A 27260-nucleotide genomic window follows, 5' to 3' on the forward strand; every position below is an offset into this window, starting at 1 on the left:
AGTAATGTTTTTGAAATTAGATTGAAGATTGAATCGATCCAGTTTGATTGGTACGTTTAATTTAAATTAAATAAATTATTAATTTTTTATAAAAATTATAAAATTTGATTACTTAATTTTTAGTTTAGTTCAATCGGCCCATATCATTTTACAAATTAAGTAAAAAGATTTAAAATTGTTTATTATTTTTTAAAAGTTAAAAGACGTGTTAAGTATTTCAGGAGAGCGGGCTCCTACCAACCCTAGCTCGGCCCCTATTAAAAAAGATAAAGAGAGCACGTTCGATTTTCTTGTTTAAGATAAAATAGGGTGTGCATTGTAACAATATGCAAGAATTGGGAAAAGGTAATAATGAAAAATTAGACCCCATTAAAGATATGTAAGACAGATACGTGTTAGGTTATGATTGGATTGAGCTTTTATTTATTAAAATTAAAATTCAAAATACATAAAATATAGTATTGGTATTCTATATTTACTCGAAATACAGATAAGAAAAGGTGATAACAGGAAAGGCTTTTTTTTTCTAAATTTCTAATTATAGAGATTCTCATTTAAACCACTTCCCTAGATTTGGTTATTTGCATCAAATAAGATAAAAAAAAAAAGAACCCAAAGAAAAAAAGGAAAAATAAAGGTGGAAATTTTTGTCAACGATGAAATCCCAACTTTGCATTTTTTTTATAAAGACAAAAACGACCGTAAATCATTGATTTTTTTTCCCTGGAAAAAAAATCAGGGAAAAAAAATCCTTTTTTTTTTGTCTCCCAAGAAACACCGTAATTTTGTCTCTTGGCAGCCATTGTCCAGGACAAGCCAATGCATTTCATCTCCTAAAAATAAGCCTTTGTCTTATTTATCCCTTCCCCTCCATTTCTTTCTCATTTCAAACCCTTTCATTTTCTTCACCACTAACAAATCAATGATCCCTCATTTCTAGCATTTTTTTTTGTATTCTCCGCGCAATTTCAAAGAAAACCCATGTTTTATCTGTTTGTTTGCGTGGGAAATCCACCAACGAATAAAACTGCATTCTGAACAGAGATTCTCGCTGGAAAATATGGGGGCAAATTCTTTGGAGAAGAAATCGAGGAGCGGGTTTTGGAGTACAGTTTTCGGGAGGTGTAAGTGTTGGCCGAGGAGAACGTCTATTTCAACGGGTTCAATTCCAAACCAAAACAACAATAATGTTAAAACATCAAACTGGAATACACGGAGGGGGCGGAGCGATGTCGATCAGGGTCTCGACGGCGGTTCCTACTTGAAATCGCCTCCAAATCATTCGATGCTGGTCGTCGTACATCAACAAAACCAGGTTTGTAAACCGCCGGTTGAATCAACCAGAATAACAACTAACCAAAGGAAGGTGCCTAAAGAAGCCATTAGTATCTCCGGCGAGCTGGAAAGCATGATCATGGATTATCAAAAAATAAAAGGAAACAACAGCAACCTAGTTCGAGCATCGTCGGGGAATTTCATGCTTTACGGCCATTTAGGCAACTTGAGGCAACCCGTGGAGGGAGAGAACAAAAAGGAAGATAATAAGGTTGAAGAAAAGCCTGAACCACCGTCTCTTCAATGCAAAGCTTTGGCGACGAGAAGGGACTCCGAAAAGTTGAAAAACCTCGGGAATATAGATTATAACAAAGGGAATTTTGGGGAAGCTTTGAGTTTGTACGAAGCAGCCATCGCCATTGATCCTTTCAAAGCTTCGTATCGAACCTATAGAAGTGCAGCTTTAGAAGCTGCGGGCAGGATTCTTGAAGCAGTTTCTGAGTGCAGAGAAGCCATTCGAATTGAACCTCGTTATCACCGAGCTCACCATCGTTTAGGAAATCTATATATCAGGTAATCAAGAGAACGAAATTTGTTCAATTCTTCTACATTTAAACAACCGGGCATTTTGTATTTGTTGCTGATGAAACTTATGCAGATTGGGGGAAGTGGAAAAGGCGATGTATCACCTCAAACGTGCAGGCCCTGAGGCTGATAGCGATCACATTGCTAAAGCTAAAACTCTTCAAGAACGAATAAACAAATGTACTGAAGCAAAAAGGCTACGAACTTGGAATGTATTGGTAAAAGAGACAGATTCCGCCATTAAAGCTGGTGCAGATTCATCTCCATTTGTGAGTAAACACTAAACAATCCCCAAAAAGAAGGGTCAAATTCCATCAAATTTTAGTGTTTTGATATGTGGGTTTATAATAAATAGCTTGGGTTTTGTTTTTCGTCAAGATGTATGCATTTAAAGCGGAAGCTTTGCTGAAGCTCCATAGACACCAAGAGGCGAACGAAACATTGTTACAAGGTCCGAAATACAATGACGAGGATTGCATTAAACACTTCGGCCCTATCGGTAACGCTAATTTGCTAGTTGTTCAAGCAAAGGTGGATATGGCCCTCGGCAGGTTAGTTTTTTTCTTCTTTTTTTAATAAAAAAAATAAAAAATTTGAAGCCAACTGATAATGTTATTATTATTTTTTATGATTTGATTGAAGATTTGACGATGCCTTGGCTGCCATGGAGAGAGCAGTTAGGCTTGACTCGAACAGCAAAGAAGCAAACAGTGCAATGAGCAAAGCTAGAGCATTGGCGACGTTCGAAACCGTTGGAAATGAGCATTTCAAGACATCAAATTTCTACGATGCATGTATCTCATATGGCGAGGGGCTGGCGCATGACCCCCGCAACTCTGTCTTGTTGCTTAACCGAGCAATCTGTTATTCCAAACTTGGCCAGGACGAACTCGCAATCGAGGACTGCACCCGTGCCCTTAGTGTCCGCCCTGGTTACACCAAAGCTAGACTCAAAAGAGCCCATTGCAATTCCAAGGTCAGACTTATTATATTAACTGGCCACCAAGTTTTCCTTGTTTACTGGTTAGAACTTGATGATACACAATTACACAACACGACACAAAGCATGATAAAATATGAGAATTAACACAATTCGACATAAAATATTAGTGTTATAAAATGGACTCCTACTATGTGGGGTACCCAAAATTCAGTAATACAAGCACGATGTGATCTGATCAACCGTATCATGTGTTTTATATATATATAAGGATAGAAACTGTCCAAACATCAAAATTTGGAACAATTGTTAACTAAAACTTTGAACACAAATTCCTTACTACTCCAATAGTTCAATAGATTGTTTTTGTTATGTTTTTATGTATAATAAATTTGTATAATCTCTAGTATTACTGAGTCTATCAACAGTATGCACGTAATGAAAACTTATGCTTAAAATAATTGTATTGGCTATTGAACATGTACAATAACCTAATTAATAATGTTGTATTGGATTTATACATAAATAGTTGGAGAGATGGGAAGCTTCGATAGAAGACTACGAGATGTTGAAAAAAGAAACTCCGAACAACGAGGAGGTGAAACAAGGTTTGTCCAAAGCTCGAAGACAACTCAAGAACAAGAAGACAGGCTAGGGCAGGAGAAGAATACGATGGAAGTATATTGATGAACACAAATCAAACACAACATTAAAATGAAAAAGTATAAAAAATAAAAAGCTCGGAGGCAACAACAAAAAGAGTTAAATCGGCAGCCAAGGAATTAATAGGAGCTTAAAACATTATTTAGGATCGGGGAAGATGAAAAAAGAAGGGCTTCTTTGTCATTGTGTGGAATTTGAAAGTAAATTTTGATACTTTAAGAATCATATATGGTATTGTATGTGTGTATATGTACGCATCTATTCCTTTTTTTAATCAAGTATACATACATACATTCTTAAAGCACTTATTTTGTGCGATAATTGAAGCTATATTAGTTTTAGATTTACAGTTAAATTTATACATTTTCCGAACAGATTTCATCTATACTCTTTCTTCAATTTTTTAACACAGTATTTAAAATTATCCCTTATTTAGAAAAAAGTTATTTATTAAAAGGCACCAAAAGAAGGAAGAGGAAACCTATTCCTAGAAAAAGAAAATTTTAAGTTTATCATATCCAACATCCAGCATATGATGTTCATAAGTCAATAAAAGTTGCAACCTAAAAAAATGGAAGAGAATTCAAATAACTCATTTTATTATTTTTAAAAATAAAATGTTAGTTTTATTATTTAAATTAGTAATTCCGGCCAAGTAAGCAGGCTAAGGTCTAATCGGGGGTCAACCAAAGTGGAAAAATTTTTGACAGCATATTAGAAAACAAAAGGAATCATAAACTGAGATCATACATTTTACAGTTTTTGACAACACATTAAGGATAACGAAAGAAGCTATATAATGTTGTTATAGGCAAATGCATGTGCAAACATACAAATACAAGTTGCTCGAAATTAGAGTAGCAGGGAGATCTTACATTCATAACAAACATTGCAAGCACACTCCTATCTCTCTGAAGGCATCCCTGTTATCCGCTCCAGATCCATCTTGCAATTGTCCCTCAAATCTTTTAGTTGAATGTAACTGGCTTGCTGCAATACAAATTCAATTTGTACGTTGTCATATAAAATATTACCAGTCCTCTCATGATATTGAAAATTAGCAATCTAATTTAGCCAGATGGAAAGTATCATAACCGGCCAACCGGGAAAGTACTTTCATTCCCTGGGCCACGTTGCACCACATCTTAGGACCACCCAGTATTATCTTTTTTAGACACCCACCAATCCCTCGAAGCTTTGTTACTTGAAAGTGCATCTCCTCGCCAGGGTAGAACATAGGACCACCTACATATAGGAGTACTTTTCACTCAATACTAAAGTGGTGCAACTTTGAGCCACAAAGCCCCAAGGGATCAATAAGAGTCCAATGAAAACAATAGCAAATTGGGACATGACGCAGAGCAATGCAGCCTAGAGAATGAATACATTGACAGTCATGAAATAAAGCAGCCATGAGCTCCAGCAACAAAGCATTGATTAGAGATAACACTTAGAAATGAATGCCAAAACCAAGAAATCAGGGATCAAGGATTCAAGGATTCAAGGTCCAAGGATAAAAAAAACTTCAAATGTGGATTTTTAACCAAAGCCTTTCTTGAACAAGAGGACTCAATCTTCTTATTAAATCATTAGAGCTAGTTTTGAACAAGAAAAAACAGCACAATTAGTGGATCAATAAGTGATTCAACAAATAGACAGGTAGTACTAAAGCTTGGAAAATAAAAATCTAGGCCAAAGAACAGATGATACTCACAAGCTGGTTGCTTTCATGAACAAATATATCCTCCATGTTAAGAAAGAGTGATCTCCACTGACTTGTGAGATCAGATTCTAATTTTGAAGATTTATTGGGATTTCCCAGGTTTTGAATGTCAGTTTCTTTCCCACTGCAACTTTTCTGAACCAAAATGCTTGCTTCTTTCTGACTTCTCTTCAAAACTGAGAAATGGTGAAAATATTAATAAATAAAAGAGTATGTTTTGTTGTAGAACCAACAAATACTTAAGAAAGTAGAGCAAAGGCTAGCTATTCAACTTACCAGCTATTCGACCCTTGGTATCTTGATAATGAAGGTCCGACCAAATATAAGCAGCTGGTTATCAGTGCAAAACAAGCATAAACCACCAGACTATACATTACAAGAAAGGTCCTACATCCCACCCACCACAAAAACCTCTTGCTAACAACAACTTAATGGATGCAATCAATCAGGATAGATCAATTTGAAATCTGATTCAAATCAGATATATTGCTTATGGGTACATAAGAATGTGTTGAACCAATTCATTTTATTGAATCAATCTCATAGTGGGTTTAAATAGGAACGATGACTCTGAACCATAGAAAAAAAACACTAGGTAATAAGCTAAAGGAGTTTACCTTTCAAGCAAAAAGAACAAGAGCAAGCTTTCAGCATATCGGCACCAGCATTCAAATTAGAAACATCATTCTTGAGTCCCACGCACCTCTCCAGCTCAAATGATCGAAAACCTTGCGACGAAGACTTAGGCAACCTTAACCACTCGACACACCCACCTTCACTCGACGCTAGTCTACCAACGCCAAGATCCCTACTATCATTCCTACAACTATCATTCAATGTACCCCTTGCTTGTGTAATGCCTTCACCTTGATCTAATCTATCGTCACTATCAGACAAATCAAACCGTTCTATAACCTCGCTAACTTTCTCATTAACCGGCACCAAACCCTCTTTGGATGTATCAGTTTCCCCACTACAAGTAGAAGAAGTATTAGGGTTTGGTTCGAATTGGGGGGGTTTAGGATTCTCTTGGATCGGATTTTCTTCTCTTAAACAAACTTGTTTTGTAAATCGGTAACTTGCTTCTTCTTTGGAATTAAACCCTACATTATCCGAAATCGACGAAAACCCCCTTTTAACTGATCGATTTGTAATGTCACCCAAAATTGAACGGAATTTGGGTATTCCGTCCGTAAAATTATCTCCGCTCATTCTGAAATATTATGGGGAAAAAAAACCCGAATTCAGCTTAAATCTGCTAAAAACAAAAAGAAATTTTATTAAGGATGAATAAAAAAGGAATGAAAATTCGAAAAACAAAATGGGGTTTTAGAGATGTTGAGAACTAACCTGTTGAGAATCGAAGAGGAAATGATCAAATGAATACGAAAATGTGAGGAAAAAGTTCATAAGAAAAAGAGGAGGGTTTTAAAGGGAAACAGAATATTTGTATGTGTTTATGTGATGCGAGGGCGGGAAGCATAAGCGATTTCGGATATGACCCGGGATTTTGAAATGATTTTGGGTTTAATTCTATTGAAGGATAAAGTGGCGCGGGTTTATGGGTCAAATCTTGAAATTTAAGCTTGAATGTTGGATCCTTTGTTCAATCTAGACTAACACTTTTTTTTCCAACTCCTTTTTCTTAAAAAAATGTAAATGTGTTTTTTATTAAAAAGAAGGTCAATTGTCTGTCAAATCAAAATATTTTGCATAATCTACTGCCCACACTATCATACTGAAAACAAAATTTTACTTGATAGCTCCTCAATGAATTTTTATCTAAAATTAGATCCAAATTATCCTTGTATCTCATAATCAAAATTATCCTTCCAATTGAATGTTAATTTTGATTAAAAATAATAATATCAATAAGATTAATTATTATGCAGTAAAGTCGATCGATTTTTGTTTTATCCAATCTGTGCAAACCTTCATATTGACTATCACTCTTTTTTTTTTCTCTCCCACCAACTTTTTCTTTATTTTTTCTTCTTTACTTTATGTGCATTCCCTCTATTCAGGTTGTAAGTCTATTTTACAGTATTTTTATTATCTTCGCAAGTTATGATAAACAAATAATGGTATTTATCGTTGCTGAAACTCCATCAGCCACCAGCAATTTCTCTTGGAAAGTGGGTGACTCTTTGCCAGCTTCTTAATTTTTTCTATTTTGTGAGTATTTTAAAATAATAAATGATTTCACAAGTTGGTTTGAACCTGTGTTCATAAGTCTTCACTTTTAGAAGTTTTTGTTAATTCTTTTAGCATTTTTTAAATATTGCTTATGCATGTAGTCTTTCTTTTGCAAGTGATTTTGAGGATGGTTTTGTTATCGTCTTCTTCAGTTTGGTCGATGCCCAGTTTTTTTGTTGATTTTGCCCACCACTTTGGACCATCTGGAACTGATTTTCTTATCACAATAGTTGCTTGCAATTACTCTAAATATGTCGTGGTTAACTTGTAACAAAACAATTGTCAATGTGGCATCATGTTTTATTGATGTTGTGATTGAAACCTTTGTCATGTTGATGGAGCTTATCCTCCTTTGTCGACAACGGTTATTTGTTGTTGTTTTTTTCTTTTACCTGAATTATATGGTCTATCATGGAATGAATTAATAAATTTTCGCAATCACAACTTTAAGTGTAAAATCATATCACATTAATATTTATATTAAAAATTACATAATATATAATTAAAAAGTATTTATATTAATTTGTAAATTAATAAAAGAAAAATACATCAATGAATAAAATATTATTTTGTATTATTTATCATTTATGTGATTGCTTAATTTTAATTAAACGTGTTGTTTAATGATAAATTATATTTTTATTAAATTATTATATAATAAAATTATTAGTTATATAAAATTAAATTTATCGACATCTCAATGTTGGGGGTTTGAGTCCTACGCTAACATATCCTTCCTAAATCGTAAGGTAAATTTTGATGGTAACTAATGGTGGGTTTGGATGGGCGATTGGGTGCGGTGCGGTGCGTTTAGTTTACTTTTTGTTTTACGCTACAGTATCTAATCTCACCGCTACCGCTATTTTTACACTAACCGCAGGTAAACGCATCACCCATCCAAACTCACTCTAAGAAAAAAACATATAACATTAAATATTAAATATTAAAAAACACCAATAGTTAGAAAAAAAAAAGGTCAAAACGATTACACCCTCCAATGAGGAAATAAGATGATGCGAATACTTTGACTCTCATCATGTTGGTTGCTTATTACATGACAAATAATAAATCTAATTAGGAAGACTCGAACTCAGACCACACTTGAGGCAATTATGGGAGTTATTTTATTTTAAAATTGTATTCTTAAATTTTACATCTATTAATTGTATTTTTTAAGAAAAATTATATTTCTTAAGTTATTTGAGCATAATATGTTGAGGGTTTTTTTTTTAAATAATGATCATTTTGTATGAGCGTCTACCTCTAATGTAGTGCGTTTGATTTTTTTTTTTTGCGTCATATTATTGTGTCACTATAATATTTAATTTTATTGTAACTACTATTTTTTCACTAATCACATATAAATCCATTCAAAAAAGCCCAGAGATATGTTGGTTGAAGAAGCCCGGCCAAGAAAAAATAATATTAATTTTATTAATTCATATTGATTTCATCGGTATTAAGAGAAGGGAGCCGGAAGTTGATCCAAAAACAATAAAGAAGTGGATAACGGTTCAGACTACTTATATTCCATCGGCATGGGCTTGAACAAGAGAGATTTTGACTTTGACTTGGCCATTTTAAATTAAATAATAAATATTTTTTAAAGTCAGGATTATTATCTTAAATATTAGTAGTAGAGATCTTTAATTTGTTAGGCAGGTTTTTTAATATATATATATATACGTGTTGAGGGTAGGTAAGGTTATTTGTAAAATTAAAATAGATTATCATCAACATACTAAATAATAATTTTAATTTTTAATTACAAAATATATAAATATTAATATAATTTTTTTATTATCAAATCAGGAGGTTGACAATTGTCTTATAAATATATAGTAAAAGATTAAAAAAGACACAATAATTTTTTAAAACAGCTTATGGAATAAAAAAATACTATAATAATATACCAAATACTAACCCATTGTTTAAATAATAAAGCAATTTGATTAGACAAGGTTTCAAGTGAACATAATTTTAAAAAGGGTAAATTAGATCAATAGTCACTAAATTATGTGTAAGTTTTTGTTTTAGTCATTTTACTAAAAAAAGTTATAATTTAGTCACTAAAGTTTTCAAATTTGTATTTTTGTCACCTGACTGTTAAGTGATACTTTTTTAGTTGGTATAATAATAAATTTAGCCCTCAATATTTATAATTTTATGTTAATTTGACCCTAATTCTATATAATAAATTTTTTTAAAAAACCTCAAATTTATTTAAAATCGAAAAATTCAAAAAGATAATTTTAGAAAAAATATAAAATCTCAAAAATGTTGTTGAAGAACTAATACACGTGAGAAATAAATAAAATTATCATTCGGTAGAATCCAATAACATATTAAAAAAAAACCTTAGACCATTATCCCCATTACATGCTTCCTCGATGTTTCTCAAAACTAAATTGGTAATATCTTTTAGTAAAGTTTCGTGTCCCTAAAGAAGATCTAAAATTAATATTATAGAGACTTATAAATTTGACTATGATACCATCTTTATATCAAAAAAAAAACTAGAAAAATTCCTTTTTGTACTCAATTAAAATTTCAATTTCATTTATATTATTTTTCAAAACCTAAATTGTAAAAACACAAATTATATTCTGAATTTTTTTTCTTATGACAAAAATCATGTCAATAAACAGAAGAGGTAACCAATAATGTTGCTTAATGGTTTTTAAGAATGTGTATTGGAAATTTGGGGGTCTAAAAAAATTACTTCATTTTCTCACTATCTAATTTTGAAAATATTATATACTTTTATTTTTATTTTTATTTTTAGAACTTTCTAAAATTTTAAAAGAATTTCAATTTTATCATTTTATATGTAATTAGGGTTAAATTGATAAAAAATATAAATTTTAAGGACTGAAATTGCAATTGTACCAACTAAAAAAGTTCCATTAACAGTAGGGTGACTAATGATAAATTTCACCTTTTTCTTTTAAATATCGGGCAGTCATATGGGTAATGGCACGGGTAGGTGTGGTCTAAGACATGTGAATCCATGCTTTGTCCAACAACCAACTTGTCAATGCATTGTGATGGAAAATATCAGAGGAATAAATTCGGCATAATAAAAAATATTATCCTTCATATTATGAAAAATATAAGTAATTAAAAAATAATAAAATAATTAGTACGCTATTAATGGAATTTTTAGACTTAACAAGTGGAGTAAGGAATTTATAAGTTGTGAAAATGTTTGAGCAAAGCGTGGATTTTATCTTATATGTTTGTCCACTTAGAACACTGTAGTAATTATAGGTGGAAAGTTTGGAGTGACTCATTTATTTCACGTAAATGTACATATTACTATATTAGATTTAGATAAATGTGTGGTCAGATAAAAATGTGGTATGCATGTGTCTCAATATGACCATTTTTTATATTAATGAGATTAAGTGTTACATGAATGGCATCACGACAATGTTCTCAATGTAGTAGTGTAGGGGTGTTTATGCTAGAAATTTGAGTTTCAAAATTTTGAAATCGCTGCTCGAGATCATGGATTCACGTATCCTCCTAGATTGAATAAGCACTCTAATTAACCATTAGAAAAAACATGAAACAATGAAGAAAAAATCAATTAAATAAAAAAAAAAACAAAATTAAACCTAATATCACACGCAGAAGGAGAATCAACCCATTTGAACTAAACTAAACCTTCGAACTTAAGTCTCATATGTGTATGCCCATCATTTTATTTGTACTCTTTAAAGTAAAACAATACTACGTAAACGTCATCGTGATAAGTTTCTTTAAAGGACGAGAGATTAGTGTAATTATTTGAAATACATAAAACTTCCAGCAGCCTATGCATTGGAAGTAAAAAATTACTCAAGCATGGGTATAGCATAACTCAAGAAAAAAAAATTAATGCATAGTCAATATATAAATTTTATGCACCATCAATTAATAATAACACAACATATATTAAATAAAAAACTCATAAATACATACTAATAATTTTAATTAAATAATAATTAAATATATATATTTTAAAAATCTAAACTTCAAACCCATCGCCCTCAATTGAAACTCAAAATTATTGGTGAAGTGTTCATATAAATGAAAATTAAGCATTAATGTCAATTAAAAAATAATAATTAGGAAAATAAGTGATTTTTTTAATGCAACCCGAAGATTGTATGAAACAATGATATTATTTATTTTAGAATTTAAATTTGAATTTAATTTTTTCAAGATAAAAATATTAATGTAAAATAAACTATTGAAAAAAAAAACATTTGGTATCATTGTTTCAAACATTTTTTTTTTGACAAAAGTGTGCCCTGCACGAAATTCTTAAAAGTAATTAAGCTGTCGTTGGATCACAATGGCAAAAGAAATTTGGACAGTTTCCAACTGTTATTGTTTTATATTTCTTTCATTTTGAATTTAAATTGTTTATTTTATTTTATTTTATATAAAAATAAAAATTTCTCATGTTACTTTTTTTAAGAACTGTTTTTAAATTTTTTAAAATTAACGTAGAACTAATTAGTAAATCGTAAGTAACATCAATGCAGTTAATACTTAAGAATAGTAAATATACTAATTATAGGTAGCAGGGGTAGCAACTTCGAAGCAAAGATGGCGATTTCCAAGCAAAGGCCAGACACCACACGGTGACCAAACAAAGCCATCGCCCACTACATGCCAAAACTGCGTTATGATTGCACACAAGAAAAACGTGTTTATTTCTGGTATATAACTAAACCATCCGTCTTTGAAGAGCTTCAGCTCCAACTTCTTTGTTAAGAGCTATCAGTTAATTATTCACAAATTCCTGTATTTATTTATTTTTTAAAATTTTTCTCCAACAATCATTTCGAAGTTCGTGTTAATCTGCAAATTTGTACGGAAATCGAGCCGGGATCCTCCATAATTAGACCTCCAGAAGGTTCGTAACTGAAGCTTACAACAATCCGTTATATTCAAGAACAGGATTTTCCATGGAAATTAGTCTCAGTACCAACAAATTGGTTTCAACACCAACAAAATTAGGGTTCCGACGAAAGAGTCAAGTCATATCATGTAGGGTTGATAATTTCGCCGCCAGGGAAAGGGGGAAAACCAATTTTTATAAAGTTCTTTCTCTTGATTCCGAGAACGTCGGTTTAGCTGAAATAAAGAAGGCTTATAGAAGAATGGTTCTTGAATATCATCCCGACGTTTGCCCTCCTTCAGCAAGGGAAGAATCGACCCAGCGATTTCTCGAGCTTCAAATGGCTTACGAAACTCTTTCGGATCCGGTTTCTCGTCAAACGTATGATTATGAATTGGGCTTGGTTAATCCGGATCCGATTTCTCATCAAATGTATGATTATGAAATGGAGTTGGTTAATCCAATGGGGTTTGGATTTGGGAATTATATGACGGACGAAAGGAGACCGAACTTTCAGAGGGATGTTAAGAAACGATCTCAGAGTAGTATGCAGCGGATGAAAAATAGGTACAGGTAGAAATTAATGATGTATATATTTATCATTTTTGTAAATCGTTTTATGTAATTGTTAAATATCGCAATTTATTAATCTCAAGTCTTTCTTATTCGTTTAAAATTTCTAAATTTCTTTTATGGGTTAAAACTTATCAAGTACTATAATCAAAATTACAATTTAACCACTACATTACAAAGCACGGCAAGTTCGGCAACATTGCATATTAGTGCAAACAAAATAAAATTTATATAATTATTTATGGAGTAAAAAGTTAATTTACAATTGCGAGATACTCGATCAAATTCAAATAATAATAATATACCAGAAAAATTAATATCCAAAATCTATTATGAATAATAATTAAAATATTCGAATTTACTATATCTAAATTCACAAAGACGGTTCAAGTATCTACAAATATCTAAATTCGCAGTCAGTTGTCATCCCAACACTTTTAAATTCAGCTCCCTCCATACTAATGAACCAAATTTGAGTGTTAAAACGAGGGAAAAAAAGAACAAACCAAACCTAGCGAGCACAAGTATGTTAAGATCGGCAACGATTAGACAAACGCAGCCGCTTCTTTGAAAATCTCCAAGGTCCAAGTTCCATGTGAAGTTCAAAAATCTTAAAATTTTAAAACATGAGTTACCTGGTTGAGTTGAAGAACTCACCCTGTATTCTGTTTTTTTATATATATAAAAGAAAGGAATCCACAAAAGTGGTAGTCAATATGAGTATTAATTCTACAAGCATTGGTGCCCCCGTGTAATTGAATCAACTAGGAACAAAGTGAAGAGCACGCACCAAGGGCTAATGCTGCGATCCAAATCTCTGCCGTCTTTACGAATTAATACCTGCCCAAATTCAGCTATGAATCAGACCCAAAATGGCGCCAATTGTCAAAATAAAGTTCAAGATGCCAAAACAATGAAATAAATAGGCAACAAAAGGACTAAAACAATGAATCAATGGTACTTGTTCTTTGTAAACTGTAATTTTACCAAATTAAATATGTTCTTAAGCATGCTTTGCAGTTACCATCTACTTATGTTACAGAAAACATGTACAACATCGAGACAAGTACTAGAACACTTCATGTCTATTCGATAAAAGGAAGCTTCGTTAGAAGGCTTGACTAAGAAGCTGATTAAGAACATTTTCCTAAACCTTTCTTTGGAGTAAAAATGTGCATCTCATGTATCATATTCATAAAGGCAATACTCCCATCTTCGATCACAAACTTATAGCAACATCCAATCACTAAGACTTTCCCGTTGACTGCATTAAGTGCAATCACAGTAATACTACGTATATACAGAACTTGGGAATCATTTGGCAATGAGAAGCCCCACCCCCCCTGCCTGAAGCTCTAAGAAGATTTTATGCAGGTTCCTACTTCTCAGTGTCTGCTTTTCTACTTCCTACTTCATACCAAGTCACTACTTCTGATCTTCTAAAATAGATTACCAAATCAAGGATAAATGCCTCATTAGAAACCTTATAACAGCCACATTGGTATGCAGTATCCCAATTAGAACACTTTAATGTACCATCATAATTTGGTGATTGTAGAAAAAAAGAATGAATGAATGAAAAGGTTTCATCCAGTGACAAGGCTCCCACCATAAGCAGGGTGTGGGAAAGGTACTGACTACTGATATATGCAGTCTTCCCCTTATTTTACACAGAGGTTATTTCCAGGGTTCTAACCAGCGATCAAATTAAAAACATTAGATCACCAAACCAGTAACCAAACGTGAGTGCTCCCACTATAAGAAGTGCAGGATCTGGAGAAGGTTCTGGTATATGTAGCTTTCCCCTTATTTTACACAGTGGTTGTTTCCAGGGTTTGAACCAATGACCAAATCCAAATGGTGAACACTTGATCATCTTACCGGGATGTCAGAGGAAATTGTCTCTCAAATGGTGGTGTCTAAGAAACTAGGCTGTTGTCCGTTGTTATGAACAAAAATAACACAATACTCAGTAAAATAGGCATATAAATAATAGCAGTAGAGATCACTCTTTTGCAGGAACCAGTATTATTTTGAAGAAAAATAGACGGGAAATGTTAACCTATTATTTAATCTAGTAGTACAAAATAACTGGAAATTCTATATGAAAAGTTTTAGTCATACACATAGCAGTCAAGAAAACCCATAGACCACTGGAGTGGATAAGGGGAAAAATACAATAAAAATAAAATAAATACTGTTTTTAAGAATCACCTACTCAATAGGTTGTCAGTTCTTTGTAAGGCTAAAAAAACTCAGATACAGGTATAAGCACTACCCATATCAATATTCAACCTTCTACACGAGCAAGAACTTAAGTGCACTACTCAAATTCGCAGTCAGTTGTCATCCCAACACTTTTAAATTCAGCTCCCTCCATACTAATGAACCAAATTTGAGTGTTAAAACGAGGGAAAAAAAGAACAAACCAAACCTAGCGAGCACAAGTATGTTAAGATCGGCAACGATTAGACAAACGCAGCCGCTTCTTTGAAAATCTCCAAGGTCCAAGTTCCATGTGAAGTTCAAAAATCTTAAAATTTTAAAACATGAGTTACCTGGTTGAGTTGAAGAACTCACCCTGTATTCTGTTTTTTTATATATATAAAAGAAAGGAATCCACAAAAGTGGTAGTCAATATGAGTATTAATTCTACAAGCATTGGTGCCCCCGTGTAATTGAATCAACTAGGAACAAAGTGAAGAGCACGCACCAAGGGCTAATGCTGCGATCCAAATCTCTGCCGTCTTTACGAATTAATACCTGCCCAAATTCAGCTATGAATCAGACCCAAAATGGCGCCAATTGTCAAAATAAAGTTCAAGATGCCAAAACAATGAAATAAATAGGCAACAAAAGGACTAAAACAATGAATCAATGGTACTTGTTCTTTGTAAACTGTAATTTTACCAAATTAAATATGTTCTTAAGCATGCTTTGCAGTTACCATCTACTTATGTTACAGAAAACATGTACAACATCGAGACAAGTACTAGAACACTTCATGTCTATTCGATAAAAGGAAGCTTCGTTAGAAGGCTTGACTAAGAAGCTGATTAAGAACATTTTCCTAAACCTTTCTTTGGAGTAAAAATGTGCATCTCATGTATCATATTCATAAAGGCAATACTCCCATCTTCGATCACAAACTTATAGCAACATCCAATCACTAAGACTTTCCCGTTGACTGCATTAAGTGCAATCACAGTAATACTACGTATATACAGAACTTGGGAATCATTTGGCAATGAGAAGCCCCACCCCCCCTGCCTGAAGCTCTAAGAAGATTTTATGCAGGTTCCTACTTCTCAGTGTCTGCTTTTCTACTTCCTACTTCATACCAAGTCACTACTTCTGATCTTCTAAAATAGATTACCAAATCAAGGATAAATGCCTCATTAGAAACCTTATAACAGCCACATTGGTATGCAGTATCCCAATTAGAACACTTTAATGTACCATCATAATTTGGTGATTGTAGAAAAAAAGAATGAATGAATGAAAAGGTTTCATCCAGTGACAAGGCTCCCACCATAAGCAGGGTGTGGGAAAGGTACTGACTACTGATATATGCAGTCTTCCCCTTATTTTACACAGAGGTTATTTCCAGGGTTCTAACCAGCGATCAAATTAAAAACACTAGATCACCAAACCAGTAACCAAACGTGAGTGCTCCCACTATAAGAAGTGCAGGATCTGGAGAAGGTTCTGGTATATGTAGCTTTCCCCTTATTTTACACAGTGGTTGTTTCCAGGGTTTGAACCAATGACCAAATCCAAATGGTGAACACTTGATCATCTTACCGGGATGTCAGAGGAAATTGTCTCTCAAATGGTGGTGTCTAAGAAACTAGGCTGTTGTCCGTTGTTATGAACAAAAATAACACAATACTCAGTAAAATAGGCATATAAATAATAGCAGTAGAGATCACTCTTTTGCAGGAACCAGTATTATTTTGAAGAAAAATAGACGGGAAATGTTAACCTATTATTTAATCTAGTAGTACAAAATAACTGGAAATTCTATATGAAAAGTTTTAGTCATACACATAGCAGTCAAGAAAACCCATAGACCACTGGAGTGGATAAGGGGAAAAATACAATAAAAATAAAATAAATACTGTTTTTAAGAATCACCTACTCAATAGGTTGTCAGTTCTTTGTAAGGCTAAAAAACTCAGATACAGGTATAAGCACTACCCATATCAATATTCAACCTTCTACACGAGCAAGAACTTAAGTGCATAGTCTCAAATCAGAATGATGCAATTCAACCATCAAAAGCAACATAGGACAAAACATAGCATTGAGTCAAAATCCTATGTGAATAAATGCCACTAAATAAGCCACCTCGCCCATGAATACTAAAGCAAACAAAATTGCATCCATTATAAACATAATATATCTAAAGTAATATAATCTTTTAGATATTCTGTAGGAACTCAATTTTAACCATATAAAATTCAGACATTACAACGGAATACTAATGACAAACAAGTGAATAGAAGAATACCTCAAACCCTGATACAAGATGCATCAAAATCATCGGGAGCAACATGTACAATCCAATTATTCAAAGTCCTCTTAATCTCTGAGTGATTGACATATGCCAACTCATACATACTACACAAATTGACCACCAGGGTCTCATTCAATGCCCTCGTAGGAACCCTTTCAAGTGCATTCTCCAATACCTTAATGGAATCAGACAAATCTCTCAAATACATCAAACAAAGTGCCTTATTATTAATCGCAACAACATCCGTATGATCCCTTTCGATACACTCCTCATATTCCCTCACCGCAGAAACATAATCTTTGCCCACCACATAAACCAAGGCCTTGTTTCTATTCACAAGGTTCTTAAATTGAACTTCACTCAAGAACGAATACCCATCATTCTTCCCTTCATTTAACATCGTCTCTACATGGTTAAATGACCCTTTTGCCCCTTCAATATCACCAATCTGCATCTGAATATACCCTAATTTTGAAACTAAGAGTGGATCTAAATAATCACGATTAATCATATCCTTGATCAAATCTAAACACAAAATGAATTCCTTATCTCCCAAATGATGCCCAATTAAACAATTCAGAACAAAATTTTCCCTTCTTTTCCAAATTTTGACAGAATCATGTAGATTATTGCTTTCTTTCTCTTTTATTTTCTGACGAATAAAATTAAGCAAACTATAAAACCGATCTAACCCTTCTTGGCGATTCCCGAGCTTGATCGGCAGCTGAGCGTGGATGAACCGAAGAGAGAAAGGAAGCATCGAACCAGACCGGTTGGGGTAAAGTTGAGGGTAAGTTTCGTACTTATAATAGTGACTGTTGAAGTCGTCGAGAGTGTCGAGGTCGGTCGAAGCGTCGGCGAAACGTCGTAGTTTCGAGAGGGCGAGAACGTTGTAGGTGAGGTAGATAAGGTGGTCGTGGGGGTTACTTAGGAGGTTGAGGGAACGGGCTCGGGAAACTTTGTCGAGAATGGAGCGCCATGAGCCACGACTAGCGAGGTCTTCGAGCGAGGCGAGCTCGTGGGCTACGTCGTTCAGAGATCCGAATTGGTTCGTCGGAGGTGATGGTTCGTCCATTGTGACGACGACTGTGGGGTGAGAATGAGTGAGGCAAGTTATTTTGCTGAAGCTTTCGCCTTTTTTGGGGGTTAGGGTGGGGGGGGGGGGGCGGGGGAGTTACGTTCTTTATTTTTTAGGTAGTCTTATCATTTTTTTTGAATATTTATACATTAATAAACATGGTAAACTATACAACTATATATATTTTTAATTTAATCACTCAAAAATATTACAATTTAATGACTATTTTAACCACTCCCAAATCTAAAATCTATCTGACATATTTGGATGATTTATAAAATGTAAATTAAAAAATCGTAATTATTCGAAATTGAATGGATTTTTTTATTTAATATAATTATTTTAAATTTTTTACAGATACAGTTTTTTATTTAAAATAGTAATAGTAATTTAAAAATTCTTAAAAAATAATTATTTTAAAAATATTTATGAAAAAAACTTAAAATAATTTTAGATGTTTTGTTAATTCTTGTTAAAATTTGAGCCTTTCAAACAACATACTTTCCCAATCTCTTAAATCAATTGTAACTATAAATGTAACCAACTTCTATACAAGAAAATTATGTTGATGATGAAGAAGCAATTTTCACCTTGTCCTGCTCTACCGCGACTCGTGTTGCTCGACACTAATTTGACTATTCAAAACTAGACTTTACAAATCATCTTTGACTCTATAAAATTGTAAATTGAATAAAAGTATAGATAAACTTTCCAGATTGATCCATTTGTTAAAATTATGAATTATAGTCAATTGAATTTTAACTTGACTAGTATGAATATTATTGTCAATGCAGAAGGACATAAATTTAAGTGCATTGAAATCTATTATCCTCTTATTTATGAGTTAGGAGGACTATAAATAATTTTAAATATTATATAAAATATATATATAATCAAAATTTATAATGAAATTGTTTAAAAAAATTACGCAGAAATAAATTTAGATTATAATTATTGGACTCTTGTTCACCATATTTTAGGTCGGCCCAAAGAGTATATCGGGCCATGTAAAAGTGATTTTGGGTTGGATCCAACCGACATTTCATTTTATCTCTTGTTATTGTTTGTTAAGTTTAACCCATAAAAGCTAAAGGGTAAAGGGTACTATAAACCCTAGAGTCGGCTTCAACATCGTTGTTAGAAGAACCCTGAGCAGCCGAACCCCCCAAAAGACCAACTAAACTCACCAAAAATAATGGTGGCCAGCAAGAAAACGGTGAATGCCCTTCGTTCTACTCTCTTTCATTTGTTGATTTGTTTTCATAATGTCAAAAAATGAAACTAAAATAATCATATATATGCTTTTCAATTTTCGGATTTAACAGAAGAAGACCCATGAGAGCATCAACAACAGGTTGGCTCTCGTTATGAAGAGTGGGAAATACACTCTTGGTTATAAAACAGTGCTTAAGTCCCTCAGGAGCTCCAAAGGTTCTTTACTCTCTTCTCTTTATTATTATTATTATTTAAAAGTCTGGGTTTAATTTCGTTTTCTTTCTTTTAACTTTTAATCATTCTGGTTGTTCGTAGATTTTTAAGATCTAAATTTTTTAATGAAGAAAATTTGGGGTTTGTCGATCTCTAATAGGGAAATTGATTATCATTTCGAACAATTGTCCACCGCTGAGGAAATCTGAGATTGAATACTATGCAATGCTCTGTAAAGTTGGAGTTCACCATTACAATGGAAGTAAGTTTTTTTCCCCGGCTGCTTTGCAAAGGCCTTTTTAAAAAAAAAATTCTGATGTTTGTAATGCGGATTTATGGTTGGATAGGAACATTTTTTATTGTAATGTCTTCTATTTTTTTGCTAAATTGACCTCTTTAATTATTTTGTTCGATTGTTTCCCATGTTCAACTTTACCTGGATTGATGCATTAGGGATAATAGACGCTAAAATATTCGATGTTGGCTTTATGTGCAATAGGTAAAGATAGTTGGTTATGTACCCTGGCCCTCAATTTATTGCTTTGAATTTGATTTAGATGAAATTAAACTCCTCCTCGTTTACTTGATTCGGGTTTTCTTTGGTAACAACTGTGGATAGACTAGATTCTTTTGAATTACCTATTTCTTGCAATATTGTTATTTTATTTAGAACTGATTTAGTCAGTTTTTGAGGCATCTTTCCTATGGAAGAACATTCAATTTTATGATATAACAACACTTATCTTGGCTTGAGTTGAATGTTTCCTGTGTTAGATTGCCAATACTTTTCTTCTCCACATGTGTCAATGATCATTTTTTGGATAGCCCAATCGGAAGAGGCAATTTTTCAAACAAACATGGTTGATCGATCTTAGGATTCCTTTGTTGCTTTTCTTTCATTTGTCTTGACATCTAATCTCTCTTTAATTATCCAGACAATAATGATCTAGGAACTGCTTGTGGGAAATACTTCCGTGCATCCTGCTTGAGTATTGTCGACCCCGGTAAACACCATATCTAAATTCCGATAATTACTTGCCTCTACAACTCGATCATTGATGTTTACTAACTGTTTCTTTCTCTACCCTGCAGGTGATTCTGACATCATCAAGTCTCTTCCAGGTGACCACTAAGTCAATGAAGGTCTGGTTCTCTATCACACCAGAATGATGATGTTTCTTTACTTCCTCACGATATTATTTCCCTTTGCCCTCAACCCCATTTGTTTAAGAATATTTGGTATTTTTCTTAATGTTAAGTTGTGGATGTTCTTGCTAAAATTTGTAGCTTGAGTCAAGATTTTGTTTTGGTTAATGAATATTCTGAGTTGCTTGTTTACCTAGAGTTTCTCCAATTAGTTTTAAACTTTTCATTTGCAAATACACAGAATTAACTGGATCCTCATTTCATCGAACAATAAGTGAGCATAAGAAATGACCTATTTTCCTAGTTAAAATAATGAGGGTGTTCACTAGTTAGACGCTAAAGTGATACAGGGTTCACAAAAATACTGTTCGAAGAGAATGACAAGGATTCTTAGGTTTTTTGGTAGATAATTACTGGACTGAAATTAGCTAGGTTAATTTTAGCAAAACTGGGCTTGATTCTACAAGCAAAAGAGAATAATAATACTAATAGAAGTGAGCACGAAAACGCCGGATCAGAAACCAGCAGGGATCCCTCCTTTTCTAGGGTCACTGACTGCCACAAGTTTTCCACTGCTTCCCTTGCCCTTACGACCTTCCAATTTATGAACTATAAATTGGCTAATCGCCCCACCGGCTAGGCCTCGTAAAGTATGACCCTTCTTTTGAAGGTCACTCCTGATGCTACTTGAAACTTCGAAGTGATCTCCAGTCACTGTCGTCCAATTCTCGTACATCACCACATTGGGTATCAGCTGCATCAAACAGACGTTCTAAGCTTAATGGATCAAAAAACTCAATGCCAAATTTTTCATATTTTTCTTTGGAAAGAAAACCTGATGGTAGATCCTGGGAGCCATTACAGACGAGAGCGGATCCATCCCTCGAGCGAAATGGTTCAAGAAAACCTCAGTAGTCGCTGCAATGATATTGGATCCCCCACTTGCACCAACCACTCCTTTCAACTTCTCATCCTATAAAACACCTCACTGAGAACCAGTTTCCAAAATGGGATTAGATTATGCTTTTGAAGTCATTGAATTAACAAACCTTCAACACAATAGTGGGTGCCATAGACGATAAAGGCTTTTTCCCTGGGCGGATGAAGTTGGGTGGTGCTGGTGGAGGCGTATTTCTGGAACTGTTTATAGGCATGGAGAAGTCATCCATTTCATTATTGAGGACTATTCCAGTACTTGGCGACAGTATTTTTGATCCAAAATATGCATTTACTGTAGTAGTCATAGAAACTGCGTTTTGATCGCTATCAGCAATGGATATATGACTAGTTCCATGATCATGAACTTGGCTCCACCTCCACCTGCCAACAAAAGTTGATCACATGGAAGAAAGCAAATCATGAGGATATAAAAATGTAAAAATGAGTTTACCTTCCACCGTAGTGATTGGGGCCAAAAGTCATGTTGTCATAGATTGTGCTCTTCAACTTCTTTGCAAACTCAAGAGAGATCATATCAGTTACGAATTTCGAAACATCGACGAATTCTGGATCACCTAAATTCATCCTCACAGCAAATGCATGCTTCAAGGATTCGATTAATCTATGGATTCCAAGCGACCCCAAAAGACCGGAAGGGACTGCATACTGTGTAAGAATGTTCAATGCCTGTTAAAACAAGAATAAAAACAGTCAAGTTTTAAAATTTCCCTTTTCTTTCACTGTTTTGATAAATTAAAACCAGGTTACACTTACAAGCACCATTGAAACACCCCCAGAGGAAGGAGGTGGCATACTAAGAACTTTAAGGCCTAGAATATTAGCTGAGATTGGTTCCCTCATTTTAACTTCGTACCTCTTCAAGTCATCTAATGTCATTATCCCTCCAGCTCTTTGAATATCTCTTACCAGATTCAATCCAATGGATCCATTATAGAATGGCTTGGTACCGTATATTGAAATCTTTCGAAGAGTTTCTGCTAGTTTCTTGTTGTAACATATGTCACCTACTTGCAGAAGCTCCCCATTTGATGTGAAGACCTCTCGGAGCCCTTTATCTGCCAATATTGCTGATTTCGAACTTTCCATCTGAGTTCGGAGATATGGCGAAATCTTGAACCCTTTTCGAGCAAGAATCTCGGCCGGTTTCACGAGCTGTTCCCATGGAAGCCTCCCATGTTGTTTCCAAGCTTTGTGAAGGCCTGCAAGTTCCCCTGGCACTGCTACAGAGAGAGCTCCCGTTGCCTTTAAAGTAGCATTTCCAGCATACATGTTCTGAAAAAGTGGAAGGAAATGAAATTAACAATGAAGAAAATTGAAGTAAATTTCGTGTATCAATTAGTATATGCACCATGGAAGCTTTCAATGGCGCTGTTTCTCTCATATCAAATGCTTGTGCTTTCCCATTAGCTTCCCTTAGTAGCATAAAGGCTCCTCCACCTATGCCACTCGATGCAGGGCTTACAACGCCCAAGCACAGCGAAGCAGCCACCGCTGCATCAACTGCATGACCTCCGATCCGAAGAACATCAACCCCAATTTTCGAACATCGGCCATCGTCAGTAGCAACAGCACCTCGATGCGCAACGACTTCCTCTCGTCTCCGTTTGGTAGAACTACTTATATTTGAAGCAGCAGGCGACAACAGAACAAATAGAAATGCAATGGAGGTGCATAACAATCTTAGAACTGCAACAAAAAGAATGGAATAAAAACAGTGTTGAATTAAAACAACACACACAAAAAGAAATATTATTGTGTGAAAGGAAACAAAAAGGAAGACAAGAATTACTCACATGACATGCTTCTTCTCTATTTTGTCCTATTTCGTTCAAAGATGAATTAAGTTTCTGTAATTGGAGCTTAAAAAACAAGTTCCTTCAGAGTCGATGTTCCTCTGCATTATATATATATATATGTGTGTGTGTGTGTGAGAAATCAAACATTAAAAAACAATAGTTTGAGTCGCTTAGCTACTAAAATTATAATCCAAGCAAAAACCCTTTGGCAACTGCATTAAGTGTGAGTAAATTTGAAATATTTCTGTAAAAGCTATCAAGTATTTGGTGCAGTTCCCTAATCACACCAACAAAAATTAAATTGACATTTTTTTTTATGTAAGAGGGATTGCATGATGAATCAAATTTTTCCTTCTGATTTTCAGTTTTTTACTCTTGAAAAAATTCAAATCCAACTATAAATCTTGAAACGAATTATCTTTATAAATGATAAAATCAACAAAATAAAATCAATATTTTTTATATTTTAATGGTAAATATCAATATATTATCCTTTTAATTTATACAAAATTAAATTAATATATGCTCCAGTAAGACTTCAAAATCATATGACATATACATAAGAAACAAATATTTGATTATTTTCAAAAAAGAAAAAAAGAAACAAATATTTGAAGATTGGGAATTGGAAATTTTAATTAAAAGTAATGAATAAAAAACAACTGGTTGGGTCTTAATTTTTTTCTTCTTCTAATTTTATATTGTTATATGTATTAATAATTAATAAAAATATAAAGCACAATATTTTTTTATCATATCTGCTCTTTTTGATAATATATTTAAAACTATCAATAGATTTTTCCAACTCATAGATAAGAGGATAATATACTTTAACACACTCAACTTATATTGACAACTATACTTATATTAGTCGAGTTAAAATTCAATCAATGGTGTTAATTCAAAGTAGTGGAAATGGGAAATATAGTCAAACATAATCGAAAAATATCAAATAATTCTGAAAGTAGTCTGAAAACTGTGGCATTAGGAAGAGAATTTGCATTACAGTATTTGAAATGATAAAACATTTCAACATAAAGACAGCTCAAATATTGGAAATATTGCTGACTTTGCAAAACGACAAAAACAAAAGGATGAAATAGAAACTATAAAAGGTTACCTAAATGTGAACCGGTCCGCATGTTTCATGTTTTCCTTTTAATTAAGTGAAAGTTTGTTAAATCATTAATAAGATTAACTCTTGGTTGTTTAATTTTAAATAATTATTAAATTATTTAAAATTTTTATTTAAATCATTAAGTTGATAAGTTTTTTTTTTAATTTCAGCTAGTTAATTCTAAGTAATAATTCGATAATTAGTACGGTAGATAAATACACATCGATGAGTAGAAGAACATACTTTAGTTCCAAGTTGATCTGACGGTCAATGTCAGTGATTGAAGAAGAAAGCTATTTGATGAAAAAAATTTGAACTGATGAAGAGAAGAAAAATGAGAGCTTTCAATTGGTGCAGACAATACGAACAGAGAAGATCATACAACAACAATTTTAATAACTCGGTAACTTAAATGAAAAATTTTAAATAGCTTAGTAGCTTTGAGTTGGTATAATTTTTTTTTAAGTTATATTCAATTTATTTATAAATAGAATAAAGTATCGCAAAGAAAAAAATACATAGACCAAAAAAAAATTTTAAAAAACTCACATATAAGTTATAAAAAAAATAGAAAATCACTTAATAAATAATTAACTTTGAACTTACTTTTTCTATTAGATCATGCCTTGAAATTTAAGCTCCAGGGGCCCATCTCCATTGCTCAGCATTTAGGCAAATTACTTAAAAGTCCCAAAAGAACTAGCTTTTTGGGATTCATCATTATTCCGGAATGCACGAACTAAAAGGTATCTCAATTACACAAACACGACCAAAAATATAATGATCGATACGAGGAAATTATTTTGTAATTTTATAATATTAAAAATTAATTTAAATATTTTGAATAATCTAAAATAAACAAAATTACAATTAATATAATATATAAACATTATAAAAATATTTAAAGAGTAAAATTTGATCCATGCGCGCATACTGTTGTTTTCGAGATGGAGCCTTAAATCATTTTTATCCATTGACATTGGGGACTTCACTTCTTTTTTTGGGTCAATTTCTGCCTTTGGTCTCTGTATTTTAATTAATTCTTGTATTTTTTAGATAATTGCATTTCATTACCCTGAATCAGTTAACTGCTACAATCAAAACCTTACAAACATACAAAAACCAAAACAAAATTCTTTGCATTTCAATCAGACCCCAAATTGAACAAATGTGAATATTTAACATTATCCACTCAGTTGATTTGCTTACCCATCAACCTTGTTTGTACAATTTGCTTAACCTTCATCAAGATTGCACTTTCAGCTGAATGAGGCTTGCAAAGATATCTCCCGTTCCTCTCACCCCATATAGAATGAATTTATGCACTCCATGCTAATTTAAGCACGACACAAGGAACTTGCCTTTGAATTTAGAGACAGCCCAAGCCAACTCCTATTCCCAAGCTCCTATAGCTCTGTTAGTGTTGCAAAGCTGCAATACCATTTCCGAGACCTTCGAAAAATCATATTAAAAAAAATATGATTTCTAATTTCAGCAACCCTAGAACAAAGCAAGCAGTAAGTATTGACACAAATCAATCCCTAGTAGGCAACCTACTCAAAATTAGCATCCAAGCAACAATAGAATGCTTAGAAACATGCAAAGAGAACCACAACAATCTATGTCAGCACACGTTCCTTCCCTTTCCTCTAGTATCCTCCCACAGTCTTGAATAAGCTATCTTATAGCCAAAATTCTTTGCACATTACCGGCAGCTAACTCCTTCAACTTAAGCATTCCTCCCCAATTCCAGCTACTTGTAGAATTAGGAGCAACATCCCAAAAGCTTCTTCCCTTCATAAAATACTTCTTAATACAAACAATCCAAAGAGAACCTTCCTCTGCAACGATGCTTCGAACGTAATGCAAAATGCAAGCCTTATTCCATACTTCAAGATTCCTCAACCCCATCATTTGGGAGAACATATTAGATACCAGCTTACACTAGCACCATGTGCAACCCAATTTTGACCTTTCCAAAAGAACCAATGATTAAATGCTAAAGTTACATATTTTATGTAACTAAATTGGTTAATTTATGAGAATGCACCACTAATTTTGCCATATTTATTGAATTTTGTGCAGGAATGTAATTTGGGGCTAAATAGAAGAAAAAGGAAACAATTGGGCCAAATTAAAGAAAGAAGTAAAGAAGGAGGGCCAAAGTAGAAATTTTCCAATATTAATTAGCTGAAATTTTTGTTGACTTAGTGGGGGGGATTATTTTGGGATTTATTTTATTATGGGATATTTTTTCTTTAATTTCCTATGACTAGTTGGCTCCTAATTTAGTAAATCCACTAGTATAAATAGAGCTTGTATTGTTCATTTATTCATCAATCAAAAATATTAAGCTTTTATCTATCA

At 33.3% G+C, this 27260-nt stretch overlaps 6 protein-coding genes across 17 annotated transcripts; 3 read left to right on the forward strand and 3 right to left on the reverse strand.

Annotated features, from left to right (window-relative positions):
- The first annotated feature begins 630 nt into the window (after positions 1–630).
- On the forward strand, positions 631–3848 carry LOC107911644 (TPR repeat-containing thioredoxin TTL4). The gene is made up of 5 exons (XM_016839509.2): positions 631–1848; positions 1934–2129; positions 2239–2411; positions 2503–2836; positions 3330–3848. The coding sequence occupies exons 1-5, from the start codon at positions 1061–1063 to the stop codon at positions 3453–3455; spliced, it is 1617 nt and encodes a 538-aa protein (XP_016694998.1). The 5' UTR covers positions 631–1060; the 3' UTR covers positions 3456–3848.
- Positions 2673–6782, reverse strand: LOC107911645 (uncharacterized). 9 transcript variants are annotated; one of them, XM_041105632.1, is made up of 6 exons: positions 6537–6748; positions 5804–6441; positions 5463–5516; positions 5178–5362; positions 4339–4453; positions 2673–2804 (listed from the first exon to the last, which is right to left on the reverse strand). In XM_041105632.1, the coding sequence occupies exons 2-5, from the start codon at positions 6396–6398 to the stop codon at positions 4367–4369; spliced, it is 921 nt and encodes a 306-aa protein (XP_040961566.1). In that variant the 5' UTR covers positions 6399–6441; positions 6537–6748; the 3' UTR covers positions 2673–2804; positions 4339–4366. The 9 variants fall into 9 exon arrangements, with proteins under 9 accessions (XP_040961566.1, XP_040961567.1, XP_016695003.1 ...); XM_041105633.1 differs by lacking the exon at positions 2673–2804 and adding an exon at positions 4646–4708 and having other exon boundaries at positions 4178–4453; positions 5804–6399; positions 6537–6764; XM_016839514.2 differs by lacking the exon at positions 2673–2804 and adding an exon at positions 4646–4708 and having other exon boundaries at positions 4178–4453; positions 6537–6763.
- Positions 6783–12343: 5561 nt separating this feature from the next.
- LOC107910842 (chaperone protein dnaJ 20, chloroplastic) lies at positions 12344–12853 on the forward strand. The gene has a single exon (XM_016838772.2). It carries the CDS (start codon positions 12344–12346, stop codon positions 12851–12853), a length of 510 nt encoding a protein of 169 aa, XP_016694261.2.
- A 298-nt stretch (positions 12854–13151) lies between these two features.
- Positions 13152–18597, reverse strand: LOC107911646 (trafficking protein particle complex subunit 12). Of its 4 annotated transcripts, XR_001687951.2 has the most exons (4): positions 17363–18532; positions 15563–15612; positions 13640–13689; positions 13152–13514 (listed from the first exon to the last, which is right to left on the reverse strand). XR_001687951.2 is itself a non-coding variant. In XM_016839516.2 (2 exons), the coding sequence occupies exon 1, from the start codon at positions 18441–18443 to the stop codon at positions 17364–17366; it is 1080 nt and encodes a 359-aa protein (XP_016695005.2). In that variant the 5' UTR covers positions 18444–18570; the 3' UTR covers positions 13152–15612; position 17363. The 4 variants fall into 4 exon arrangements, 1 of the variants encoding a protein (XP_016695005.2); XR_001687949.2 differs by having other exon boundaries at positions 13152–13689; positions 17363–18597; XR_005920956.1 differs by lacking the exons at positions 13152–13514; positions 13640–13689 and adding an exon at positions 15302–15437.
- A 910-nt stretch (positions 18598–19507) lies between these two features.
- On the forward strand, positions 19508–21212 carry LOC107911648 (60S ribosomal protein L30). Its single transcript, XM_016839518.1, has 5 exons — positions 19508–19662; positions 19772–19877; positions 20035–20136; positions 20810–20878; positions 20967–21212. Exons 1-5 carry the CDS (start codon positions 19642–19644, stop codon positions 21005–21007), a joined length of 339 nt encoding a protein of 112 aa, XP_016695007.1. The 5' UTR covers positions 19508–19641; the 3' UTR covers positions 21008–21212.
- Positions 21213–21254: 42 nt separating this feature from the next.
- Positions 21255–26992, reverse strand: LOC107911647 (glutathione hydrolase 1). Its single transcript, XM_016839517.2, has 8 exons — positions 26103–26992; positions 23774–23874; positions 23329–23666; positions 22734–23252; positions 22411–22646; positions 22070–22340; positions 21856–21993; positions 21255–21774 (listed from the first exon to the last, which is right to left on the reverse strand). Exons 2-8 carry the CDS (start codon positions 23778–23780, stop codon positions 21535–21537), a joined length of 1749 nt encoding a protein of 582 aa, XP_016695006.2. The 5' UTR covers positions 23781–23874; positions 26103–26992; the 3' UTR covers positions 21255–21534.
- Between the last annotated feature and the right edge of the window lie 268 nt (positions 26993–27260).

Source organism: Gossypium hirsutum, chromosome D11 (assembly GCF_007990345.1).
Source record: "Gossypium hirsutum isolate 1008001.06 chromosome D11, Gossypium_hirsutum_v2.1, whole genome shotgun sequence".
NCBI lineage: Eukaryota > Viridiplantae > Streptophyta > Magnoliopsida > Malvales > Malvaceae > Gossypium > Gossypium hirsutum.